Raw genomic sequence first — 27389 nt, 5'->3', positions numbered from 1 at the left:
TGCTCAGATAAATTCGTTAGACTTAAAAAGATGGATCTTCATTTAGGTGTCTCTCTCTAAGAATGCATTTAACATAGGGCATAGATATGGGTTAAACATGTAGCATAGTTGCACGTATAAACATTTACTTAGGCAGAACTGCTATGACAAAAGTATTAAAAATCTTAGCTGTGATTATTCTTAATAGTAATTTATTACCTTCAAATTTTAGGAAAGAAAATGAGGTAGAGTGAGGAGTAACCACAAATTCAAGTGGCCAAGTCAAAATCAGAAATACAGCATGGAAAATTGAGGTGAGAGAGTGGGTGTTGGGAAGACGACTTACTTTTCAAATATTAATCAGGTCAGGTTTGTGGGGCAAAATTAGCTCCCAGTTCAAAGATTTACAGCTTGTGAGGCCAAAAGGGACCATTATGATCATCTAGTCTAACGCCTGAATAGCACAGCCCATGGAACTTCCCAAAATAATTCCTAGAGCAGATCTTTGAGAAAAACATCCAGTCTTGATTTAAAGATTGTCAGTGATGGAGAATCCACCACCACCCTTGCTAAATTGTTACCCCTTATTTCTAGTCTGAATTCGTCTTGCTTCATCTTCCAGCCATTTGATCACGTTATACTTTTCACTGCTAGACGGAAGAGCTCATTATTAAATATTTGTTCTCCATGTAGATACTTACAGACTGTAATCAAGTCACCCCTTAACCATCTCTTTGTTAAGATAGATAGACTGAGCTTTTAAATCTATCACTATAAGTAGGGTCCTACCAAATGCACGCTCCATTTTGGTCCATTTCACAGTGGTAGGATTTAAAAAACCATAAGTTTCATGAGTTCAGCTATTTAAATCTGAAATGTCAGTGTTGTCATTGTCGGGGTCCTGACTCAAAAAGGAGTTGGGGGCGGAGTCACAAGGTTGTTGTAGGGGGCGTTGCAGCATTGCTACCCTTTCTTCTGCGTGGCTGCTGGCGGCGGCGCTGCCTTCAGAGCCGGGCAGCTGGAGAGCGGCGGCTGCTGGCCGGGAGCCCAGCTCCGAAGGCAGGGCCGCCGCCAGCAGCTGCGCAGAAGTAAGGAGGACATGGTGTGGTATTGCCACCCTTCCTGCTGCGCGGCTGCCTGCAGAGCTGGGCCCTCAGTCAGCAGCCGCCACTTTCCGGACACCCAGCTCTTTGTCTGGCTGCTTTGGCAGCAGCACAGAAGTAAGGGTGGTAATACTGGCCGCCCAGCTCTGAAGGCAGTAAGTGTGGCAATACTGGGACCCCCTAAAATAACCTTGCAACCCCCCCCCCCGCAATTTCCTTTTGGGTGAGGACCCCGACTTTGAGAAACGCTGGTCTCCCCTGTGAAATCTGTATAGAATAGGGTAAAAGCACATAAAAGACCAAAGACCAGATTTCATGGCCTGTGACACATTTTTCATGGCCATGAATTTGTATAAGGCATTTTTTCTAATCCTTTAATCATTCTCGTGGCTCTTCTCTGAAATCTCTCCAATTTATCAATATCCTTCTTAAACTGTGGGCATCAAAACTGGACAGAGTATTCCATCAGCGGTTGCACCAGTGCCAAATATAGAGGTTAAATAATCTCTCTACTCCTCCTTGAGAGTCCCCTGTTTTTGCATCCCAGGGTCAAATTAGCTGTTCTGGCCAGCGTGACACTGGGAGCTCATGTTCATCTGATTATCCACCACAACCCCAAAATCTTTTTCATGGTAACTGGTTCCCAGGATACAGTCCCTCTACATTCTTTGTTCCTAGATGTATATGTTTACAGTTAGCCATATTAAAACATATTATTTGCTTGCACCCAGTTTAACAAGCAATCCAACTCGCTTTGAATTAGTGACTTGTCCACTTTATTATTTACCTCTCTCCCAGTTTTTGTGTCATCTGCAAACTTTTATCGATGATGATTTTATGTTTACTTCTAGGTCATTGCTCTACGCTATTTAACATTTTTATCAAAGAACCAATCCCTGTGGGACCCCTCTGGAAACACTCTCTCGCTGACGATTCCCCATGTACAGTCACATTTTGAGACTTATCAGTTAGCCAATTTTTCATCCATTTAATGTGGGCCATGTTAATTTTATATTGTTCTAGGTTTTTTTAATCAAAATGTTGTGCGGTATCAAGTCAAATACTTACAGAAGTCTAAGTATATTACATAAACACTATCATCTTTATCAACTAACTGTGTAAGACATTTTAAAAAAAGGCATTGAGTTAATTTGACTGGGTCTATTTTTCATAAATGCTCGTTGATTTGCTTTAATTACATTATCCTCCTTTAATGCTTTATTAATCGAGTCTCATATCAGCCACTCCATTATCTTGCATAGGAACAATATCAAGCTGACGGGCCTGTAATTACCCAGGTCATGCCATTACCTTTGTTTATCTAATTATGCTGTTTTTAGACTCATATAACCCCACTGGCATCAGTGAAGATGTACAGGTATAGACCATCACATAATTGCCAGTGATTTTGGAAAGAAGTGATACTGGATTATTTTTAGTTTGCTTTTCAGATCTTCTTTAAACTGATTATGCAACGAAAATGTTTGCAAATTGTTACACAGCCCCCCTTCCCCTTATATTTTAAATGCACAACTGCCCATGCAAAAAAGCAAAGAGAAGTGCTTTGCATATTTTAGCTTTAATTCACCCTGAGCAGCATTGACAATAATTTGGAGTTTGAGGAACAGTCATCACTTGAGAGAATAATTTTATTTCTTCAGAAGTCTCTCCTTTGTTTTCCCTGCAAAAAGTTAAAGCAATGCTTTCTTTGAGCTCTCACACAGACAGCTTTGAGAACTTTTTCTTTAATACTGCATGAAAGGTCTTCCCCACTTGAAGCATAATAATCTGCTTAAAATATACTTAGTAATACCCTCTGGCTAAGAAAAATGTTTCCAACTCCTATACTTAAAAAAAGAAAATATCCATTTAGAAGCTTATTTTGACTTTTTGCCCAGGATCAATTGCAAAGTGCTTCTGTTTAGAAAGGATAGTTCAGCCAAAATTCAACTTGTTTTTCAAGAATAAGGAACTTTAAAAAATAAAAGCCATACTAAATAAATCATAATTCTGCTTTATTCCGTAAAAGCATGTGTGTGTATGCATATACAAGCTAGCACCTCCCTGTCAGGAAAACTTTCCTGTAGCACTCTGTACTCAAACCCATATCAATATCTGGCATCCTGGTTACAAAGGAAGACTGCAATGCTGTAATGGTAATGAGAAGGCACAGAATGAATACGCTGTGTTGATACCTTGGTAACTTTTCAAATAACTTTATGCCTAATCAGTTTCCACCAGTCTTTGCAGTAGAGGCCCTGAATCGTCTCTCCCTTACATCTGTTTTATGCTAATATAACTCTATTCACGTCAGAGTTATGCGTACTTTACATCAGCAGCAGTGAGAGAAGAATCAGGCCCATTGTCTTGAAAATAATTACATACCACATACCAATCTAACCATGAAAAAGGCACCCAAAATAGCCGGAAAGAAAACTGATATTCATCTTATTTCCCAGACCAGAATAAAATGTACAAACTTGAGAGTGAGTTAAGAGAGGGACCCTGTGGGGTGCTCACTGCTGTCAGTTTCAGATGAAGTCAACAGGTACTGAGGATGCTCAGGGGGAGAGATGGTAAAAAAACACCAAGAACAATGCAAACCAAAACAAACACCTCCCCTCCCTCACAAATCACAATCCATCAAACGGCATTGAAAAATTGCTTTTCAACAAAACATTTCTGTGCATTTTTTTTCTATTTGTCACAACATTTTGTTGCAAATCTCAAAACGCCTTTTTTCGCGTGTGTGGTGGTGGGTGGGGGGGAGGGGGATTTTTCCTAGCCAGCTGTCCTTAGCACCTCACAGGATTGGGTCCTGTCTGGGAAGCGCTGCATCCCACAGACTAGATTTTTCAAAAGCTCACCTCTAAACGTGTGTGCACAGCTGTGCAGGTACAATTCACTGCCAGCACCGATGACAGCATATAGGCACCTGGCTAGAATTGTGGGCACATCGATTCCTCGGAGCAGTTTTTCAAACAGGGCATGTGTGCAAAGAAATGTGTATGTGTGCACGACACACCTGTCTAGTGCACCACAACTGCTGGGACCTGAAGACATAAACTGAGTAACTGTATGCAGAAAGGGCCAATTTGTCATCTGCATAGGCAAATACTTGATTTGCATGAACATTTGTAGAAACAGTCAGCAAATCAGCTGTGCAACTGCCTGCCTAATGTGCTGGAAAAACTGGCTTTTAAATTCTATTGTTTGACAATGCTTAGTCCACAGAGTTAGAGACTGTGCTGAGATCCTTGAAAAACAAGGCTGGATTCTTGCTGAGCAATGAAGAGATAGCTATTTTTTCTATTCTTATTTGTTTCTCTGTCCATTGATTTCTACTTGCCCTTTGTTTCTCTGGTTCTTGGCCATCTCAACTCGCAATGTCTGACCCCTGAGGATTAAGCCTTTCAAAGAGGATACAACACGCTCAGCAGTCGTTTTATCCGTGTAATCAAGAAAAGCCCTGCACTGTGCTCCCTGCCAACTGAGCCGCACCGGGGATGCATGGAATTCTCTTAAAGCACTTTTTAACTCACTCACTCTTGTGCCTGGAGGTATATTACCTACATAGACAGTGGTGAGTGCACGATGTGTCTCTGATTTGGTATTTAAAGAATCATTTCCAACATGACAGTGTCCAACTTGGGCCAAGGTAGACTCAGTTTGGAGTTTTGTATTTCCAGTCTTGGCATTTTCATCGGAGTCTTCTGGTTTCCTGGCATTTGGAAAGTCTGGATGTTCGTCTTTCAGGATAACATCTTTGCCTGCCTGCTTCTCTCTGTAGCGAAGATTCTTTAGGATTGGGATTCTTTCCAGCATCTCGTAGCTAATCTAAAAAAATTAAAACAGAAACAAGTTTGAGGGTGGTGTTTTGTTTTTTTTTTTAATTAACCCAACATATACGGTCAGATCAGACTCTGATCTTATTTTGTCATCATCCTTCAAAGTGCCCAGTGCATTCAACAAACTTTACTAACTGTGGGGCTGACTTTTGACAGTACTCCATAAATATACGTGGCAGGGCAACAAAAAACACTAGTCACTATGCAGGCTGCACATTGCGGATCCAGCAGAAAATAACCAACCAACCCAGAGCTACTGGACTTCTGAATTTGCTGACTTGTGCATGTTTGGATTTGCAACTTTAATGTTGCATCAATACAAGATTCTGCATATGACGTATATTATGTGTGTTAAAATCTACCATGCTTCCCTGGTGGAAATTGGCCAAAAGTGTATTAATGTTTTTCTCTGACAAGTCGCCTGTCCCTGTACCCAAAATCTCCCTTACATCATTTCTCACCATCACAGGCACATCCCCCTTTCTGTTACACTCTGAGAGGGATAGGGAGAGGAAAACACACGAGGCCACTCAAAGTCAATGGGGTGGGGTTGGTCTTCTCCTATCTTGCCAGGATCTTTAGGGGCAGCTGGTCTTTAGAAAGAGGCCTGCTCTCTCTCCATCACACCCCAGTTATCATAAGCCTCATCAGCAGTGGTCCAGGAAAGACTCCTATTCTCACGGCTGAATGCTACCAGTCTGGGCCATGAAAGGGCCCAGGCTACAGCCCATGACTTACAGGAAACTCAAGAACTCCCTAATTACTGTATAACATGGTGGGGCTCTCAGCCTCTGAAATGTAGCAAAGCCATTGCAGTAGCTGGAAGGAGAAGGAGCATTGTTTGCTTGGCTGTTGATGAGCTTGCAGACACAAGCAAGATGTTTACCTTGCCTGCTGAAATTAGTGGGGTGCCAGGGCGACTTCACCTTGTCGACTTCACCTCAGTGATCTACAAGGGAAAAGGGGCCAGCCAGCTGCCAAGAAGTTGCTGGTGGTAGATGAGATCAGGTGGGGCATCAGGGCCCATCTAGGGTATAGGGGTGGCAATTCAGCAGAGGTCTCTCCAGGGTTTGCGCATGCCTCTGCAGGATTTCAGGTTTGTGAACCTTAAAGAGTTTTACTTTCAGGCTCAGAACAAAAGTTAGGCCTGGTTTCCTCTTATTTTGGCCTAATAGTTCATATACAACCCAGTGATAGAATGAGAACAATTAGTTTAAAACAGAGGCTGCCTCCATTCTGGCCCCACATCGGTCGAGAGTAAAAGGTGCTGGAATTGGGCCCTTAACAAGCAAACTTTTTTTACTGCACCGTAATTCGTCTAAAAGCAAACCCAAGCTGGCAGTTCAGAGATGTACATGTTTCCATAGCAGCCATGGGAGCCGCAGCACTCTGAAAGGTAGATACCATTTTCATATTTTGATGAATTATAACTCTGCTGATTCTTGGAGAGAGGCGTTTTTCTCTGCCAAGTACTTTCAGACTGCTGAAACTGACAGCATCTTCCCCTGGGCCGGGCCATATGACATTCGACCAATGGCTGAAGCCATCTTCCTTTGTTTTTCCTGGCCAACAATTAGGAACATTTGTTGTCCTCTGTCAAGTTTCCATGGGAAATGCAAGCTCTATGCTAATTAAACCAAACAGGGGAAAACATTTTTCTACACTCCTGGAACTAATCACTCCTGTACCCAGAAACAAGCCCAGCCTATTACGAAGCAACTGTACAGTTTCTTTCACCCGAAAGTCAAACTTCGCTCAAAACATACATCCCCAATCTTTAGAAAGATCAACAGTACCAAGGGCAAACCCTCACCTCTTCACACGGCCTGCGTACATGGGATGGGCGCTGGGGTGGGCAAAGAATTCCCAGGCCCTTCAAGACACTCTACGGACAAGACCGAATTAAAACAATCCAGAGCCAAGGGAGACTTCCCTGCCAGCCGCCAGGACCAACCCCCAGCTCTGACGTGGCCTGAGCTCTCCTTGTGTGTGTGTGGCGGGGGGGGGGGGGGAGCAGATTTCAGAGTTAACATTAAATGGGGCAGTTCATATCTCTTGGAGTTATTGCTTCAGGCTGACTGCAGAGTCCAGGAGGCACCAGTTACACTCGGGTCAGGTTTTCAAGCTTCTCTTTGTTTCCAGGGATTCTGAATTCACCATGTGACTGCAGGGGCTGGGGGCTGCAGTACCTATAACTTTGTACAATGGACACTATAGAGTACTGCCTACAGCTTCCCTCTTGCACCAGTAGATCTCACACTGAGATACACCGGTGACAAACTCATCTAGGATAGATGAGACAAGTGCTCATAGCTGAAAATCCACCCTGTCCTGCCCCCCAAACCAGCCTTCCTCCTGGAGATCCAGACCCAACAATGGCTCCTCACGTCCTACTACTCCCCCACCCCTGCCGATCCCAAAGAACCACCCTCCTTCCGCTGCCCGTTTCATGCCCACAATGGGAGCAGGGCAACCCAATCTGCCCAAAGGATGTAGTCCTAATCCTACGGGAGTCTTGCTGGTCACTTCCAAGGGAGTACAACCAACATTTCCTAACTCCCCTACCAAAAAAAAAAAAAAAAAAGAAAAAGAAAAAAGAAGAGGCAGTTTGGGGTTTCAGTGTATGCATCCAACAAACCCATTTGTGGAGCGGCTGGGCAGCTAGGGAGGAGAAGGGACATAAGCTGCTTGCTCGGTTGTAAAATACCAAAGAACTCTTCTGCGGTAGGACAATGTGTTGCTAATTAGAATCATGCAAAAGCTACTTTTGTCTCAAGGGCTGCAGTGATTTGTCTAAAAAGAAATGTGGCACCTTAGAGACTAACCAATTTATCTGAGCATTTGTCTGGAAGTGGAGGGAATCCGAGGACAGTCTCCTCCTCCAAACTATCCATTTCCTGGTTGGACATGGACACTAATTTCCCAGCCTCATCTAGTGGTTAAAGCACAGAACTGAGACTTGGGTTCTACTCGGATGGCCACTGGCTTGGTAGGTGGTCTAGGTAAATCATGTAATCTCCTTCTGACTAGGATTCCCCCTCTGTAAAATGGTGATAATTTATTCACCTATGCAAAGGGCTCTGAGATCTCTCTGCGTGGGGGAGGGAGGAAGCAGGGGCATAGTCACCCCCCCGCAAGGGGCGGGGGAGCACAGAACTGCTCCGGGGCAGGGAGAGTGAACTTCTCCAGCGTTGGGCAGGGGCGGGAGATGCCAGCTCCTCTGGCTCTGGGCCTGCGGGGGAAGATTCAGCTCCTCCGGCTGCCGGGAGGGAAAGTGAGCTCCACCAGTGCCATGGGGAAGGGGAAGCGGGAGAACCAGCTCCTCCAGCCCCGGGGCTGCGGCCGGGAGAACCAGCTCCTCCAGGAATGTGTGTGTGTGGGACAGGAAGACAGCCAGCTCCTGGAACCAGCTCCTCCAGCTGCCAGGGGAGAGTGAGCTGCTCCGGCCATAGGTGGGGGGCACAGAAAGTGCCCCTCCAAAAGCAACCACATTTTTATTCCTGTGCATACCCCTGCTCTGCATAATGGCTTGTATGCTCTGGGATTCTGACACCTTTTAAGTGCAGGCAAACTGCATAGTGGCAGTTACCGGACACGTTCACTGCAACCCCATCCCCCATCGTGAGCCTTAACCATGCCAGATTAATGCCACGTGCGGGCATGGCTGGAGTCAGAGCGTGATGAAACTATCCTGAATTTTGCTTCCGTGGGCCGCGGCAGCACTATCCAAGACCCTGCCAAAAAATTCAGCTATTATCCAAAGCTTCCTTGAAAACTAACTGATAATCCTGATCTTCCAGCAAGTACGAACCCTCCACTGCAGTAAGGCTAACAGGGCAGATGTGCCAATATCCAGCTAAATCAGATTTTCTGCCAGAGAACACAAATTTGATGGTTATATTCTGCTCATGGGTGGCCTCTTTACTACAAGCACTGATTTATGGAAAAGCAGCTCAGAAGGGGAAATTTCCCTTCCCCTTTAGAAGCCTGAGGAAGGCAGGAAGTTGCTGACATGATGATTGCTCAGACAAATCTCCTTCAACATAATCCTGACAGTCCACCACGCACTTAGAGACACCTGCTTCAGTCCGGTGTCTGTGACTTGACAGATGGGCTGCTGGGAGTTTCCCATTGAACAGAACCAGCTCATTCTAGTGGGGTCTCTGGCATGCCAGCCAGCACCCCAGTAAATGTAGCCATTTAAAGGTGTGCATTTAAACAGGCAGTACAGAGCACAGTGACATTCTGTGGCAAATCCAGGCGCCACGTTCAAAGCCACAATGGTCCCCCGGAAGCAGGGCCAGTGCGGTTCTGACGTGTGGGTGGAGGAGGAAGGGAGCTGTATACAGGGGGAGGGAGGTACTTCAGTAGTAGTGTAAATTCAGCTTCGCAAAGATCCACCTGTCATCAGGACCGGATTAACCAAGGTGCACTCAGTGTACTTGCACAGAGTCCCCAAGCTCAAGCGGCCCTCTGACCAGGTTTGGGCCTAGGGTTGCCACCTGGCCAGATTTTAACGGGCCTGGCCAATTTTACTCCTGCCTGGCTGGCTGTAAGGTGCCTTCCCTCCCCCGCGCTCTTGTAATGTTCAAGTTACACGTGAACCGAACCCCCAGCCCCAGCATCATGCAACTGCCAACTGTTGCTGTGTGAACACATGGGGCTGCCAGTGGCTGCTTCTGTTACGGAGCCCAGGTCACACAGCCACTGGGACCGCTGCTGGCACGACATCCGGGTCCCACTCCACATGCCAGGGCCTCAACATGCTGACACGGTGGCTCCTGCCCCCCCTGGTGCCAGAAAGCAGGACGGACCCAGGTTCACCAGCAGGGAGGAGTAAGGAGCGGGGACTGGGGTGGGGAAGGCAGAGGCTCCTTGGAACCTGGAAGGAGACTGTGGCTAGCGGACTGTGGCTCCTGGGAGGGGGGCCGGTGTAGGGGTTCAGAGGCCAGAGGGGTTAGATTGGTGTGTGTGGAGGATGCCTGGTGGGGGAAGGGGTCAAGCTGACGGGATCTGGCTAGCTTAAGGAAGATGGGGGACTCCCAAGTTCCATACTGCGGGGGGCCCCCAAATGCTTTAATCTGGCCCTGCCTGCCACACCGCACATGGGGCTGGTTTGGACAGGAAGAGCTGCCCAGGAGAGGGGTAGGAATAAGATCCTGCAATCCCTCACAGTACAGGCTGGCCAGTCCTTTCTTCAAGATGGCGGCGCCTTGGGCCATCGGGCTGAAGTAATCTACAAGGAGCAGCTCTGCAGCCGCACCACTGCGTGTGCCTGAGGATGCCCCCCCCCGCCCCCGGGTTCTGCAAGGAAATACCCTGCTTCTTGTGCTGTGCGTCTGTGGGTGTAACCTCTACTCGGATAGCCACTGGCTCGGTAGATGGTCTGGGTAAATCATTTAATCTCCTTCTGGCTAGGATTCCCCCCTCTGTAAAATGGTGATAATTTATTCACCTATGCAAAGGGCTCTGAGATCTTTCTGCATGGGGGAGGGGGGAAGCAGGGGCATAGTCTTAGGTTGTGTCTCCACTTCGCAGCCAACCTGAGTGGCACGTCACTGTGCGCATCCCTGGAGAATGTCACTACAGAGCCCTACTGCGCCCTGTTTCCGCACTGACCCATGCATCTGCATAACCCATGGTTCTTCGGGCTGAGATGCTCTAGGTTTCTTTCCCTGTCACTCAGGGGAGAACACGTCTGTCCTTCGGGGAACTGTGGGAAGGGCACTGGAGGCCCGCCTGTGTCTACACTGCAAAGGGAGAGGGGCCCAGTCTAAGTAAAAGCAGAGCCTGGTTCTACCTCACCACCCCACCTGGGCAAGCTAGCTTGGACCTAAAGCACCTCCCAACCTGGGTCAGAGGTTTTTCTGTGTGAATAGTAGGGGTGTTAAGGCTACAACCCAGGTAAGAGCCCAGTTGGTTGGCATTAGTGAACTGCCTGTGTTCAGCGTGCATTAAAGTTTACATGGGTTTAAAGCAATGGCACAGACACAGCCTTGCTGCAGACACACATTGTATCATTCACGTGCATCCACAAAATGTCCAAACACTTGCACACAACGTGAGGGCACAGTTAGGGGGGAGGGCAGCCTGCTAGTGTCTCTACAGAGAATGTACTTCCGCAGCTCACATTTGGGACTCATCATTACTTTAGTCTATAGATGCACTTTTTACTCCTGGGGGAATTCCCTGCCACTGCGCACACGCAGAATGCATGTGTCTAGCAGATTTTTTTTTTCCTCCTGCAGAAAATACATGCTGCCTGAGAGGCTCTGCAGTTATGCCTTTCGCCCACCTGTTCTGCTATGGCACCAGAACAGAGGCTGCCAGCCCACTGCTCAGAGCAGTCAGCAGCCGATAAGGAGAGAGCAGAGACTGCATTTCTCACAACACCCTGTCTGTGGTGCCAGGTGAGGAGGCACAGAACGTGCAGGGGGAGGGGAGGGAGGGAAGACAGAGCAGGATACACATGGCTCCTGGGAGGGAGGTCACAGACAGGAGCGGGGGCTGAAAGGGAGTGAGCATGCAGAGACATGTGGATGGGAGGCAGTGAGTGCAGGGCCATATGGGGAAGCAAGGCCCCATGGGGATGGGGGTGGCTGAGTGGGGGTGCAGGGACACATGAGAATGAGGAGACGGGATGCAAGGGGCATGGTGGGGGTGGCTGAGTGGGGGTGCAGGGCTAGATGGGGACAGGAGCAGATGTGCCTGACTGATTGACTGACCCCTAGCCTCTCCCAGGGTCTGCAGGGGGAGGCTCCCCAACTCTTTAACAATCCTTTGCCCCCAAAAACCTGTTCCATACTTCTCCCACCCACAGCCAACAACCCTCCACGTTCACTTCCCAGCAATTACTTCCCTCTCCCTCAGCTCCTCCGTTACCCTTGCACTGCTTTGGAGGGGTGCAAGAAATAGATTTTTATATTGTAGTTTAAATGATTTATTACTCAAAGTTCTGTATAAATATGCCTAGTAAAGAATCTATTTGTCAAAAAACATTTTCTGAATCTTTTTTGTTGTCTGTATTGTTACAGACATATTTGTTGACAGATATTTTGAAATAAATTACCAAAATAAGTGAAACTGGCATGATTATATGGTGTTATTTTGACAAATAAAATATGCAGAATTTTAAAATATTGTGTGCAGAATTTTTATTTTTTTGGCACAGAATTCCCCCAGCAGTAAATTTTACAGAGAGCCAGATTTACAAAGGAATTAGGTGCCTAAAGATGCAGCTAAGCCTATTAAATGAATTGGTGCCCAAACTCCCACTGAACTCCAATGGGAGTTAAGGGTTTAGTGGAATTTTCAAAAGCACCTAATATGATTAGATTCCTATATGGAATTTTAGGCACCTAAATACCTTTGTAGATCCGGCCCTAACTGCCCAAGCAGATTCCTCTGAAGGTACTAGAAAATAGAAAGAATGTTAGCACCAAGCAATACCCCACCCCTTCCCCTTTTGGAGGTCGCAAAACCTGCTAGCATCTAGCAGAGGAGAAAAGGAAGCAAAGGTGACTGATACAAAGAAACCCACACAACTGATAGCTGTGGATGCTATTCCAAAACGCACTCAGCAAAGGACATTAGTGAACCACACAGCAATTGTAGCAGGGCAAGTAGCAATTTCTAGCCATTTCATTGGCTCAGCAAGGTACCCAAGTGTTGTCCAAAGCCTTACACGTTAAGTTCTTCAACTAGAGTCTGATCTCATAAAGCTTACGCTCAAATAAATTTGTTAGTCTCTAAGGTGCTACAAGTACCTGTTTTTTTTTAATCTCATTTAGGTTCCATCCTTCACCACTGTAGCAAATGGCAAAATGCTCATCGACTTTAATGGTGCAGGATTGGACCTTTATATTGGTGCTGATGGAGTTACACCAGTGCCACTGGGATCAGAATCTGGCCCATCCTTTATAGCATAGCTTCCCAGTGATAGGCGGTTGGTGCAGGAAAGACTTTGTACAATGTGCCTATTTGACATTACTGTCTATTTCTGGTTCAGAAACAGGCTGTCACATATCGTATGGCTATTTCTGCCCTCAGTTACATTCCCTCTTGCCCCCAACCTTATACCAAGGTTCTCCTCTTCACCCCCACAATTTGTTTCTTTGGCAGGAACTCTTTTGCTGTTTCTGTTCGGCTTTGTCTACACTGGAACTTCATCGGCAAAACTTTTGTCGTTCAGGAGTGTTAAAAAAACACAACCTCCCCGAACGACAAAAGTTTTACCGATGAAAAGCACTGGTGTGAACTGGAGCGCTTTCCTGCTGACAAAGCTGCCGCTGCTCGTTGGGGGTGGACGGTTTTGTCAGCAGGAGAGCTCCAACTTTCCCGCTGACAAACAGCAGTTACACTGCACGCCTTTTAGCAGCATAGCTGCAGCAGCTAAAAGGTGCGTAGTGTAGACAAAGGTTCCCTCTCAAACTCAAACTCTCAACACAAGCACAAAGACGTTCCAAATCTTTTCTATTTTTTAAAAAAAAGAATGAAATTGCTGTTATTTTACACTAACTATTCTCATCTCTCCTTCCACCACCCCAAATATATATAATTATATTAATTCCTCTGGTTATTTTGTGCTGTTTTTTTTTTAAAGTAAAATGCAAAGAACTGTGACAAAGACTGACAAATACCTAGTCTCAGATCACAGCTGCTACTGGGCAGAGTGCGTTACCGCATGCATTTAGGGTTCTCCTCAGAGGCACCGGGCTAGCTCTGCAAAAGAGCCAACAGCTCCCATTGTGGCATCTAACTGAGTTGCCAAGTTTTCAAGAGGGCTCAGCTCCCATGTAAGCACCTGAATCAGAGTAGCAGCCCTGTTAGTCTGTATCCACAAAAAGAAAAGGAGTACTTGTGGCACCTTAGAGACTAACCAATTTATTTGCGCATAAGCTTTCATGAGCTACAGCTCACTTCATCAGATGCATTCAGTGGAAAATACAGTGGGGAGATTTATATACACAGAGAACATGAAACAATGGGTGTTACCATACACACTGTAACGAGAGTGATCAGGTAAGGGGCGCTATTACCAGCAGGAGGGGGCTAGAGGGGAAACCCTTTTGTAGTGATAATCAAGGTGGGCCATTTCTAGCAGTTGACAAGAACGTGTGAGGAACAGTGGGGGGGAGGGGGGAATTAAACATGGGGAAATAGTTTTACTTTGTGTAATGACCCATCCACTCCCAGTCTCTATTCAAGCCTAAGTTAATTGTGTCCAGTTTGCAAATTAATTCCAATTCGGCAGTCTCTCATTGGAGTCTGTTTTTGAAGTCTTTTTGTTGAAGAATTGTCACTTTTAGGTCTGTAATCGAGCGACCAGAGAGACTGAAGTGTTCTCCGACTGGTTTTTGAATGTTATAAATTCTTGACATCTGATTTGTGTCCATTTATTCTACTGTGTAGAGACTGTCCGGTTTGGCCAAAGTACGTGGCAGAGGGGCATTGCTGGCATATGATGGCATAGATCACAGTGGGAGATGTGCAGATGAACAAGCCTCTGATGGCATGGCTGATGTGATTAGGCCCTATGATGGTGTCCCCTGAATAGATAGGTGGACACAGTTAGCACCGGCGTCTGTCAGAGACAGATAAGAAGTTACTGCTGCACTTAACACTATACACACCACAGTGTAGAGCTGGTTCTGTTTACACTTACACTGGTACAAGTCAGAAGTGGCTTCTTTGAAGTAAATAATGCTATATTAGTGTTAAACTGGTGTAAGTGGAGGAGAATTGAGCTATATTGTACCTATTGTATGCTGTCAGGCACGACTAAAGCAGTGGTTCTCAAAGCCGGTCCGCCACTTGTTCAGGGAAAGCCCCTAGCGGGCCGGGACGGTTTGTTTACCTGCCGCATCCGCAGGTTCAGTCGATCATGGCCCCCACTGGCCGCGGTTCGCCGCTCCAGGCCAATGGGGGCTGTGGGAAGAGCGGCCAGCATGTCCCTTGGCCCACGCCGCTTCCCGCAGTCCCCATTGGCCTGCAGTGGCGAACTGCAGCCAGTGGGAGCTGTGATTGGCCGAACCTGCGGATGCGGCAGGTAAACAAACCAGTCCGGCCCGCCAGGGGCTTTCCCTGAACAAGCGACGGACCGGCTTTGAGAACCACTGGACTAAAGGATCCAAAAGTCTTTCAAAGACATTGAAAGATCATTTCTCTGATACCATTCCCAGCATTTTGTTACGTTTTCCTTGTTGAAAATGTGCATGGAACACATTTCTCTTCATTACAACAAATATCTTGGCCACAACCACAAATCGTGTTGTAGAACGCAGCTTGTGGTGAAAATTCTGTCGGGCCAGGTATTCAGCTGGTATAAATTGGAGCAATTGGTTCATGGAGCAATGCCAATTTACACCAGATGAGGATCTGAATCATTACTTTTTCCTCCATTTGCCTATAATCAAAGTGGTAAGCAAACCTGAAATCTGTTTGAGGACTGCATTTAGCTTTTATTTTTGTGGTGTGCCTTGTTTGACACGTACACTTCTCATCCTGCCTCTCAATTTTAAGGGCATGCACAGTGTATGAATGCTGAAAACGGAGTGTGTTTGCTAATGGCTACTAGCCTAATAGCTTCTCACCAAATTAAGGTTTCAGAGTAGCAGCCGTGTTAGTCTGTAACAGCAAAAAAAAAAGGAGTACTTGTGGCACCTTAGAGACTAACCAATTTATTTGAGCATAAGCTTTCGTGAGCTACAGCTCACTGTAGCTCACAAAAGCTTATGCTCAAATAAATTGGTTAGTCTCTAAGGTGCCACAAGTACTCCTTTTTTTTTCACCAAATTAAGCACATCTCCCAGGGCAATGCTCAGCAGCAGCCTAGTGTTTGCAAGCAGGAATACCCTACTTTATATAAACCCTTAAGCCATTGTTGTCTTTGCTTGAGCAAGCCATGTTTCTGAAGGGTAACTTTTGTTACAAGGCAATTTACACATCTAACAGACATCCCTTACTAAATACACTTAAACTACATTCCATTGACAAAACATCCTGTTTAGAAGTTGAGTCTTTTATCCACTACCTCTTGGCTAATTTATTTTTGCTCAGAGATACAGGAATGCAATGGCAAAGCCAGGATTTGAAGGAGGAGAAAAGGATGTAGGACTGGGAGTCATGAGCCTATGGACAAACTCTTAAATAGCCACAACAAAATCCTGTAGTTTTAAGACCTGCAGATTAACTGGACCTCCCAGCTCTGAGACATTGTGTGTAGCAGTTATTCACAGGGAAACGCCCATAATGACAAGGTAACAAAAACAAGTACGCATGCTACTTTGTTCCCAATGAATTAACAGCCCGGAAATCTGTTGTCCTTTTAATTCTTTAGCCGTACCAGAAACATGGATGGTTGTTACCATACTGAGGAACAGAAATCTGAAGAGTCCTCTCCCCACCCTGATCTTGGTCCTCATTCATGTCTTAATAGTGCAAGTACTGATGATGTGTTAGGGAAGGGTAATATTCCTGCCACTGAATCGTAGGTGGTACAACTACACAAGCAGTAGAACTTCGGTACAGTACATCTTCAATATCTTCCTTTTCATTCCGAAGTCTCTTCTTGTCCCACCATCCCCATGTCTAATGCAATATTTTCCTGTGTCATTTCAAGTCCATCTGACCTCAGTTGTTAGTGTTTCAGGACAAGGACTCTGGTTAAAACTATCAAGGTTGGGTCCTTATTAAAATTTAGGTTCCTAAATACTGGCTGTTTCCTGCAAGATGCTGAGAGCTCCTGGGAGGTGGGGAGTCAATGGGAGAAGGGTGTTCAGTCCTCTGAGAAAGTGAGCCTTAAAAATGGCCTGATTTTCAGAGAAAATGAGCACTCCAAAATCTCTCTGAGAGCTGTGGGAGCTCAACACCTTTGAAAATCAGGTCACTTTCATTTAGGTGCCCAAATATGGACAAGAAGCCTAAAGTCAAGCACCAGCTTTGAAAATTTCGGCCCTCGTCTTGGTGGAATTAGGCCCTGATCCAAAGCCCACTGACGTCAATGAGAGTCTTTCTGCTGACTTCCCCGGGGCTTTGCATCAGGCACTAATTGCCATTCTACTGAAAACATTCCTAATAGATGTATGTTATTTTGTGGTGAAAACTATACAGTCCATGCTGAATGCATGAGAGAAGAGACACAAACAGTAATGAATAAAGTCAAATCAAGCAGTGATGGGAAAAACAGGTAATCACACCCAAGTGTGAACACCACCACTGAAAATAAAATGGTTTCTGACACAGCATAGGAGAAGTATGCTTTGGTCAAATATGTCTGATCAAGTTACAAATGTGAACAGATGGAAGTGCCTTAAGTGCTGGTAACCCTTTGTCCCAAGCGCTGTTATACGACTGGTCTTTAATCTCTCTCTGATAAGTGAAGAAAAGAGAAAAAATGCAAAGACTACATCCATTTTGATACACAGGTTAGCTAGAGACCAACCTCATCTGTGAGAGTGTCAAAAGCAGCACAAAGATTAAAGGACTTTTCAAGAGATTTTGTCTTCTCCAGACCTTTGCGGATTTAGCTTGTGAAGGGAAGTGGAGAGAAATGCTAGCAAGGTAATTTATTGAGGCTGAATTCCGACACGAAGGGAGAACGTGATCAAAGCCATGCTAGCAAGATGGATGGGGCACAAGATCTGGGACTTCAAACAATTCCTTTAAATGAGCTTGAGTATAATAAAATCTCCATGTGAAATATTTCAATTATGAAATGCACTAACACAGAAGGAGCTCTCCTTAACGCACCCACAACCAGGTTAGAATACTCCCCCGGGATAGAAAAATAAATAGAATTGTTGGAGTTATTTGTTGCAGCTAAGTTACTTTACAAGTTTAGCCCTGTCTTCTGTTTGCGGTGTTTGCCAAATGATCCTGGCTTCTACAAAAGTACTAATTTCTTACAAGTATTTCCTGGATAGTTTATGCAAACAACAATTTGCTATTCATTAGCTGTAGTGTGCAAATTGTCACTTAAGTCATATGGTGTTATTTCTGCTGCCTGACTGGATGACTTGAGAAAGACAAGCTGGGTGAGGTAATATCTTTTATTGGACCAACTTCTGTTGGTGAGAGATGCAAGCTTTCAAGGCAACACAGAGCTCTTCTCCAGGTCAGATGACTTAAAGAAGAAAACAATAAAAATCAGATTATAAATAAAGCCCTTTCCAATCTGAACTTTTAGACAAAATCATTCATGTGAACATTTGTGAACCTGTTTGGATTTGTGACCATCTCTGTGAAAAGAAGTGGTGATCATCCAGATGAGCGAGCAACCAACCAACATAACTCCAGCAGCATGGATTCATCATGCTGGTGCATGGAAGTATTTAGAAATCCCTTTCTGCACCATTCAACAAGCTTGATCTATATATTATTTTAAAATAAATCCCACACCTAACCACCGTGCAGCAATGCAAAAACCAACATCCCTACCACTAATTCATAAAACATACACTTACTTTTCCTGCAAAGATGGACTGGCAGACATTCCACTCTGAATTTACAGCATTAAGCTCTCCCTGCTGTATTGTCTCATGAAAAGGAACAGAATCAACTTCAATGAGTATTCAAGAGGCAAGACAAACTTTGTGGGGCAGATCCTGAGCTGCTGTCAGTTGTCACAGCTTTACTGACTTCAGCAGACCTAGGACAATTTAAGTCATCTGAGAATCTGTTCCTGTATGGTGCAACCTGAAATCCACAGGATAGGACACCTCACTTTCAAATGCATGTCTCGTTTTTGCCACTATCATTTACAACAACCACAGAGACAGCTGAAAACAACATGTCTTTGCCTATTTCCATTTTCCAAACACGTCCCTTCCTAGTGTTGCTAATGCAACAGACGGCAACCTGATTCCACTTTGTTTATTTGTTTTTATATCATCACCACCATCAAGAGGCCACGGGAATGTTCACACTGGCTATATACAGTGTTTGTTAGTTGGAGATGCAGTTCTCATAGATATTCAGAGGATACACATTCCAGAAGGATTAATGATGTACAGAAGGAGAAGGTACAACATTAGCTTCAGAAGCAAGGATTTGGTATCAATAAGTCATCTTTAGCAGAAGTAACCTACCTTATGCCATATTATTCCTTGTGGTTTTGGTCGTTTGCAGCCTGTTTTAATGGTTCTTGTTGGAGTGAGGATGTAATCCACAGTTAAATCATGGTCATCAAGCAGCTCTTCTGCAATGTCAACCACCTACAACCAGAGGGAAGAGAAATTTGGTAAGTATTTAAAACAACCCCACCAGAACTGTGACTTTGCATGGAAAGTCTCACTCCAGACAGCTTCCCAGATACCAAAAATCTTTCACTTAAGATGACAAGATAAGTAGATTACACTGAAACAACCCCAGATCTAGACACAAGTCAGTCCTGCTCTGCATCTACTTAACTGTTACAACTGGAACTGGAATGACTACTTGATTTTTTCAGTTCAGGGACTGAACTGAAAATTTCATTTGAGGTTGATCCAAAGCTGAAATTTTGGGGGGTTTTCCTCGACAAAATAAGAAACTGAAAAAACAGTGTTTCATTAGAACCAAAACAGTATTTTTGTTTTGTTTTTTGCTTTGTTTGGGAGTCCTTTTTACCTTATTTTAATTTTCTAAAGGCATCAAGCTAGATTTCCGAAACAAAATGTTGGTTTGAAATGAAAAGCTGAAATGTCTCCTTCTGAAAAGGTTGAAACGAACCGTTTTGACTTTGACTCCCCCTCCGCCCCACACTTCATTTTTTATTCAGCCGAATTTGTCCTGAATTTGCAAATAGTTTCGCTCATCCTGAAACTGCATTTTTGGGCAAATAATTTGTCCAAAAAATTCCATCCAGTTCTAATCGTGGCTGCCTAATACACGCCTATAATGCAAGGTATTGAATGGTTGCAGACGTGCCTTCAGAGTGGGTTCTTCAGCTCACCTGGCAGTCATGCACGACAGTAACAACCGGGGTGTCCTCTCTGATGGCCCCCATTGACACCATCATTGCATATTCCATATCTGCAAAACCTTCCCCTTTCCCAATTCTCCAACCTAAAATGTACAAATCAAAAGTGAGCTAGTTAACACTGGAGGGCAGCAGAGTGCAAGAGAGGACAATAATTAAGTGGAATGCTTGTAAAAAGGCAACAGATGTCTGGCACATGAACCAAGCACACAGTGATATTCTGAGAGCCCATCTGCACCAGGCTGGATTCAGGAGTCGGTACCAGTTAACCCAAGTATGAAGAAGACAGCTTAGGCTTCACAAAGAGAGGATTGTCTTTTTTTTTTTGCAAGCAGACGTAATGCTGATGAAAGGTCTTGCGCTGACAACTGCCACACCGAGGTCACCCCCCGAATAGTGGAGAATGGGCAGCTGCAGTCTAAGACCTTTATGCTGCCCCCCCTCACCCAACAGGCCTCTGCTTTGTCTTGGAGGAACCATCTCTACAGGCAGAGAAGATCTGCTCTCATGACTGTTCAACTGAAAACGCAACGCACCCAGAAGAACCCTGTTGAAGGCTCACTGTGCACAGACAACACATTGGCTGGCGTAACTCCACTGTCAGACTGCCAGCAGAGGGAACGAATAGTGATGGCATCGTTGTAATGTAGACACCAGCCTTCAGAAGTTGGAGTGAGACCCCTAACGCCTCACGTGCAAAGGGATTACCCTTAAATATAAGACAGAGAAATCGATATCCTCCTATCCCCCAAACCTCCCCAACTCTAACGTGTCTAACAACCTTTACCCCTACCTTTTTCAGAAACAGCCACCGATCCTACAACAACCAGGTCCACTTGGACTTTTGCATCCAGACCTATAGGCACACTGTAATCCTTTACCCCCTAAGAAGAAAAACATGATTTTAAGGGTGTTTCACTTCCAATTCAGTAAGATAGCATCACCATCATCAAAAATAATCAAGCCTCTTTTGCTCAAACCAAATAAATAACCAAGCTCTGAAATGTCCCTTCTTATACACAGCCAAATATCAGAAGTCTGGGAAGTTATTCTCCAAGGATCCAACGAGTTAGAATTCTGCAATACATTTCTACTAAAAAGTTGATGCCTTTGGCATACTTCAGTAGAAGCTGTGGCTTTTCAGCTTCGGAAAACCCAGCTAGTTTACTGAGCAGCCTAAATTTGTATTTGAAGCCTAACGTCAGGCTCCTATTTTTGAAAATCTTGGCAGATGGCACGTAAAAGTAATGCATCGCTCCAGTCACAGAAGGATCGCAAAGCGCGTTAAAAATTGTGAACAAATTAATCCTCACAATACATCTGTGAAATAGGGAAGTGTTAACTTTGGTTTACAAATGGGACGGCTGAAGTTTAGAGACATTACAGGCTTGTCTACATGGGGATTTATTCCTGATTAACTATGTGTGCAGATGTAGAAATGGCTTTAACTAATGTGGAATAAGAATGTCCACACACATAGGGCATGTCTATGCTACAATGGCACAACTATGGTGCTGCATCTATGCTTTGGCACCATAGCGTGGATACTTCCTCTGTCGGCAGAAGGAAGTTTTCAGTCAACGTAGTTAATCCATCAGCAGCCAGGTCAACAGAACAATTATTCCGCCATCGGGGATTAGGTCCACGTAACTACAGCTCTCAGGAGTGAAGCTGTTCACAGCCCTGAATGACAAAGCCAGGTCAATCTAATTTTTAAGTGTAGAGTAGGCCAGAGTTAATCAGGAATAGATAATTTGCTTTCAATTCACACATTACCTTATTCTGGATTAACTTTCATGTGTAGACAAACTCTAAATTATTTTTCCCAGGTCATACAAGAAGCCTGTCTGTAGCAGAGCCAAGGATAGAATCTGGAACACCTGGCTACCTGTCTTATGCATGAGCCACTAGACAGACTGTCTCTACACACCAGTTATCCCTCAATGCATGCTCCAGTATGACTCACACTTTCTCCTGAACTTTCCTTCCTTGTCACATTTTGATGTCTGCATCATCTCCGATGTAATGATGTCAAGCTGAGCTACCTGAAGAAAGCCCTTCTACTTCAGAGCCTAGGGTATGGAGGTACATGTTACTGCCAAACGTAATGAACTGCGTTTTTTCCCCCTTCCCCCTCTACAGCATTTGTTCAAGACAGATTTCTGGAGCTGTAGATACTCAGCCTCTCTGAAAATCAGAGCCAATGTGTCTCCACCTGGACACCCAAAAATGGAAGGCACTCACAATGTGGGGGTTTCACTTCTTCAGTTTTGTCTTTGTTAGATGTTTTTACTTCAAGATGAACTCAAGGTAATTCACATGTTTGTAAAGGATAAGGCGAACACTCCTCACTCGTCTGATCCAGGGGACAAACCTTTCTTCTTTATGTTAGGTTGACACCCACAATAAAAAACAAACGTTTACAGCCTAGAATAAAATAAGGCCAGTGAAGACCAGCTCTTGGTGGCCGAGATTCTTCATCCATAAAATGGGAGACAATAATATTTACTTGCCTATCTCCCAGAGGCATGGTGAGGATTTTTTGTACTGTACTTTGTGGATGCAAGGTGCATGAGATACATTACGACTAGCACAGATCTGCCTGAAAAATAGCACTGACGTGATTGAAAGGGCATAGGTCAGATATGAGATCAAGCAGCAGGTCAAGAGAAAGCTATCTTTTGAATGACACAGGGTACAAATTCCAACTCTTAACAGTTTGAATAAAATAACAGTCTTAAGAGAACTGTTAACCGGGAAGCTCACTTTAGAGTTTCACACATTTTCAGTCCCCAAATTATATGTAGGAGTCTATGTTTGGATTAATATCTTTCAATTTTATTCCTTTCCTCAGCTCTAGCTGTGGTTGGCCGATTAATTGAAAAAATGCTGTTTTTGTTTTAAATACTAGAAATAGATAAAATAATACAGGATTCTCTGGCATACTCACTCAGCTATGGAATATGACATTTTTACAGTAGGGGGCAGCAAAGCACCACTTTACAGTTTACAACAAAAAAATGATTCACTCCAATTGCCTTTTTCCGCACATCAGCTGAGTGACAGAAATTAGTTAATGTGGATGCTTTTCGTTCATTTCTTTAGGAGTCAAAAAGGGTAAAAGATCTGCCCCTTCCTTCCCCCTCCAAAAAAGTACGAACCACCATAAACGTTTTATTACCCAGATTAAGCAACAAGTTAAACACATTAAATACTCTCCCCCTCTAGGTTTTTAAGCACGAAAGTTCACCTGCACAAGAGAAGGCAGAAACAATATGCGTCAGACTCTGAGGTTTTAAAGTGTGTAAATACAGCCTCTGAAACTTTCTTGCAGTGATCCAGGTAAATAAAGCCACTGAGAATGAATATTTCTGCACCACTTCAATTTTAGTTTAAAAAAAAAAAAATTGAAATCCAAAACAACAAAGAGCAAAGCGATGGTGCAGCTCTAAATAGTTGTATGGTTCAGAGGAATACGCAAAAAGTTGATGCTTATTTCAAGCTTACCCACGCTTTTTGGGGAGGCAAAGCAAAGGCCAAAATCCTGTGAGCGCCAGCTATCTGGTAACAGGCCTGAAACGCCCTGCTTCTGGTGAGGCTGGTGTTATCATAAGTATAGTCTTGTGTGTGTTATTTCAATATTTCTAGTCCCAGGCCCAAACAGGGAGTGGAGGAATGCATAAAAGTGAAAAATAACAAGAGTAAAAATGTTCACCCTCCTTTTCCGAATCTCAACAACAAAGTTTGGTTCGCCTTTTCTCTTGTCATTTGTGCTATGGTTGCATCTGGGGATTGGGGCCCCACTGCACTCATTACACATTCATCTAGCAAGAGCTAGCCCACCGCTGAGCAATATACAATCTAAAGACACAAGATAGAAATGAAATATTATCATCCCTGTTCTTGCAGAGCAGGAGCAGAGGCACGCAAAGATGAAACGGTTTGTCCAAGGCTACACAGTGAAGATCTCCCTAGCCTCAGTCCAGAATCTTAACTATAAAGGCCACTGCTCCGCTCTTCTGAAATAGTTCCCCACGCTTCTGATACCTACTTGAGAGGTTGCACATATTCTCAGTATCTCTTTAGTTGCTCCTGGTGGTGGGACAATCTTATTAAACAGCCCAGTTCTCAGTCGCGGTGTTGGAACCAACAAGGTCTTCCTTGCCTGTGATAACAGAAACCATGAACAGTTACACTCCAGAATTAGGGGACAGGCTTATTTTTCTTTAAATATATATTAAAAAAATCCTTTACTGTCATGTGTTTGAGCACAAAGACCAATGCTCCTCTGGGCAAAAATACAGAATTACCATTTGTATAACTAAATAATTCTTAATACTTGCAAATGAATCCTGTCTAATAAGCAAGACAATGACAATAGAGAAGATTATTTATTTTGAAGATGAACAAGACATTGGACAAACTAATCTAAATGTAAGATCATTCTCAATGATGACAGTGGAAGAGTCTAGTTTCTGTCATGGGCTGATCCCAGACAGTCAATGTGAAATAGGGCACATTGAGAGATGTTACATTAATATTATGGATGCAATTCAACCTGGATTTATTTATTTATTTAGGCGTTTGCAAATCTGTATCATGACATGACAGAAAGCCACGGGGGCTTTTTGAGAGGCATTTTTATCCCACAGCTATTATAGTAGCTGTACCCTGAAGACTTACGGCTATACAGAAAATACTTTCATTCTGCTGTGAAAAGTGTCATGTACCAGGTAGTGTATGCAGGAGGGAAAGTATCTAGGGCTGGGTTTTCCTGAGTTCTATTCCAAGCTCTCCCACAGACTTGCCGGGTGCCTCAGTTTCTCCATTTGTACAAGTGGCAATAAGACTTATTTGTAAAGCTGTCATGTGGCTGGTGCCACATAAATGCCAAGAACCCTTGGACAAAGTGGTCTGCTCAAGCACTTGGGGTTGCATCACCTTCACTCAGGGAAGGTTCAATTACCTGTAAGGTCACTAGCCGAACTCCTTCTAGTGGTTTGTCAGGGTCCACTTTAACCTCACTTGTTCTGTTGAACATGTCAAGCTCTCGGACAGCATGGCAAGCCTGGTGAGACCCCTGCATCAATGGAACAGTAATTAAAAAGGAAAAGGAATACAGTCACTTACTTCCAGTGTTAGAAAGCGAGCAGTCTTCTGGGGAGCATCGGGATTTACTTTAATGGTCTTGGCAGTTTTGAATTCCTGTAAACCTGGGAGCCTACTGGCAGCATGCGAAGCGCCCTGTTTTCATAAGACAGCGGCATGTCATCAGACTGTTCACAACCTTCCAAATCTGAGACAGGCAACTCCCACCTTCCATCAAGCAAGGCAATTTAATTCCCTACTTTTAACACTGACCTGCTGGACCAAGAACTTCATGCGAAATCGGTGACGTCTCAAATACTCATAAGCACCCAGACTAAAATCCCAGTGCCTCATGGGACTCGTTGGGTACCCACAACTCAACGGACTACTAGTGCCAGTGATGCTGCCCCAGAAGCAGAGCAGGGACTGAATTGTGCCTCAGTCCCCTTGTTTCAGGGGGAAGTAAAGCCACACCAGCCCTCTTCCTGGGGAAGTTGCTTCCCCCTCTGCACGAACTCACCTGCACAGGCTGGTGCTTTGGGTTCATCCCCTGCCCACTCATTCTCCATCCACCTGCCTGGGAGAGGAAGTAGTGGCTTGGTGGCAGCCGTTCTCCCCCTTGTGCTGCTACCCATGATAGTGATAGCCCATGCGAGGCAGCCCGGGGGGCTCACTACACCTACTTATTCCCCGAGTAGAACTGTAGCCAGAGTTGTAATACAGCTCTGAATGTTTAGTGGCCAAATCCACCGTGCAGATGCACTAGGGGATGGAAAGAGCTTTCTCCCACTCAGTACACCCACACTGGAAGCAGACAAAATGCTACAGCCCTCGCTCCGTGAGAATGACCGCACATCAAAACAGCAAGTCACTGGGCAGGCTGATAGAACGGCCATAGCCCCGTACCCTTGTGCATTTTGACGCTAGTGCTGGATATCCTATATTTTACAGTGAAGTGCCACTTCTGACCACACTCTCGTTTCTCCCTGCCTGGTGACCAGGGAGCATTACGGCTGCAGCTTCCCTATGCCGAAAATATGGCTCAGCCACCGCTGCCCAGTTACCGCTACATTCCTCTGGCTGCCATCATTTACACAAGCCTATTTCAGCAGCACATTATAGACAGTGTGGCCTAGGGGAGAGAGCACTGGACTGGGACTCAGGGGACCTGGATTCTATTCTTGTCCCCACCACTGGCTTGCTGGAGGACCTGGGGCAGGGCAACTTGATGCCTCAGTTTCCCCTTCTGTAAAATGGGGTCATGATACTGACCTCCTTTGTAAAGCATTTTGAAATCTATTGATAAAAACCATTATATAAGAGCGAGATATTATTATCCCATTCAGTATACAGGAATATGAACTGTACAAAACCGCTCAAGTTTTTCAGTTATATTTGCCAATTATTATTCTGATGGTTTTTTCCCCAGTCCATCCCATCTGCTATGGTTATTCACTAATTGTGCAGACTGTTGGGATGCATGATTAACAAACATTTTCTGATATGCACCAGAATAACCCATTTGCATTTCATAAATGCAACATACTCTTAAAAAAGAAGTGGATTCCAGCCAAGAGAACGTTTAGTTTGGCATAAGACAGGAATGTATATTGTTCGTTTCTGAGAAACCACAATACCTTGAAATTGGGGATCCGGTGATGCACTGGTCTTGGGAAATCAGCCAGGTTATTTGCTTCCATGTAGTCCCAGATCTTCTCCCGGATATCCCATTTGGAGACACCTTACAAAAGGCAAAAAGGAGCAGAATCAAAGCAAGGCAAGGCTGAATTAATAGAAAATACAGCATTGTGCCGGGCCAGTGAGATAAAGTTAGAGTTTCACTGTAACAGAGTGTTGAGGACACACCCGACAGCCACCGTGAAAGTACCCGTGCACATCTCAGCTACGTCAGTTATTTCCACGGGGAAGGAAGATTGTTGAAATGCACAAAGTGCTCTATGCATTAGGGTGCTGGGAAGCTTTGCACCCCCTGGTCTGACCTCCACCATCAATGTGGGAATGTGGGCCCCCCAGCACAATTTCTCCTTTTCAATATGGGGGCACCCATTTCCTCCTTGTCTAGCCTCCAGGGCCCTGGGATATCGCCCCCCACCCCACCCAGGGTGACCAGATAGCAACTGTGAAAAAAACGGGACAGCGGGTGGGGGCAATAGGCACCTATGTAAGAAAAAGTCCCCCAAAATGGGACATCTGGTCACCCCTCTCTCCCCCACACCCTGGGGTATCGCCCCCTCCAAGCACCCCGGTGTGAGCCCCCCGCCCGGGGACTCCCGGCAGTTCCCACCAGTGCTCAGCCGCACCCCCGCCTCCATGCCCCCGCCAGCGGGCGGCGCCGCGTGTGCCTGCCCCCCTCCTGTGCCCATCAGCTGGCGGCCCCACGTGTCTGCTGGG

The 27389-nt window shown here is 45.0% G+C and overlaps 1 protein-coding gene across 3 annotated transcripts; it reads right to left on the bottom strand.

Moving 5' to 3' along the window:
• Nucleotides 1-3080: 3080 nt before the first annotated feature.
• MTHFSD (methenyltetrahydrofolate synthetase domain containing) lies at nucleotides 3081-27389 on the bottom strand. Of its 3 annotated transcripts, none has more exons than XM_084644553.1 (8): nucleotides 27283-27389; nucleotides 26615-26718; nucleotides 25020-25133; nucleotides 23941-24054; nucleotides 20683-20773; nucleotides 19863-19975; nucleotides 19018-19143; nucleotides 3081-4919 (listed from the first exon to the last, which is right to left on the bottom strand). In XM_084644553.1, exons 1-8 carry the CDS (start codon nucleotides 27359-27361, stop codon nucleotides 4398-4400), a joined length of 1263 nt encoding a protein of 420 aa, XP_084500679.1. In that variant the 5' UTR covers nucleotides 27362-27389; the 3' UTR covers nucleotides 3081-4397. The 3 variants fall into 3 exon arrangements, with proteins under 3 accessions (XP_084500679.1, XP_084500678.1, XP_084500680.1); XM_084644552.1 differs by lacking the exon at nucleotides 25020-25133 and adding an exon at nucleotides 24856-24969; XM_084644554.1 differs by lacking the exon at nucleotides 25020-25133 and adding an exon at nucleotides 24856-24969 and having other exon boundaries at nucleotides 27299-27317.

This window comes from Lepidochelys olivacea (genome assembly GCF_965140295.1).
Source record: "Lepidochelys olivacea isolate rLepOli2 genome assembly, chromosome: 12".
NCBI lineage: Eukaryota > Metazoa > Chordata > Testudines > Cheloniidae > Lepidochelys > Lepidochelys olivacea.
This window is presented reverse-complemented; position numbering and strand designations above follow the sequence as displayed.

Excerpts from the sequence above, each read along its gene's own strand:
- MTHFSD (XM_084644553.1), bottom strand. The coding sequence starts at position 27,361 with ATGGGCACAGGAGGGGGGCAGGCACACGCGGCGCCGCCCGCTGGCGGG. Across the intron at positions 25,134-26,614 it reads ACCGGATCCCCAATTTCAAG|GGCGCTTCGCATGCTGCCAG; the intron begins GTATTGTGGTTT and ends TTATGAAAACAG. Across the intron at positions 4,920-19,017 it reads AAGGAATAATATGGCATAAG|ATTAGCTACGAGATGCTGGA; the intron begins GTAGGTTACTTC and ends TAATTTTTTTAG.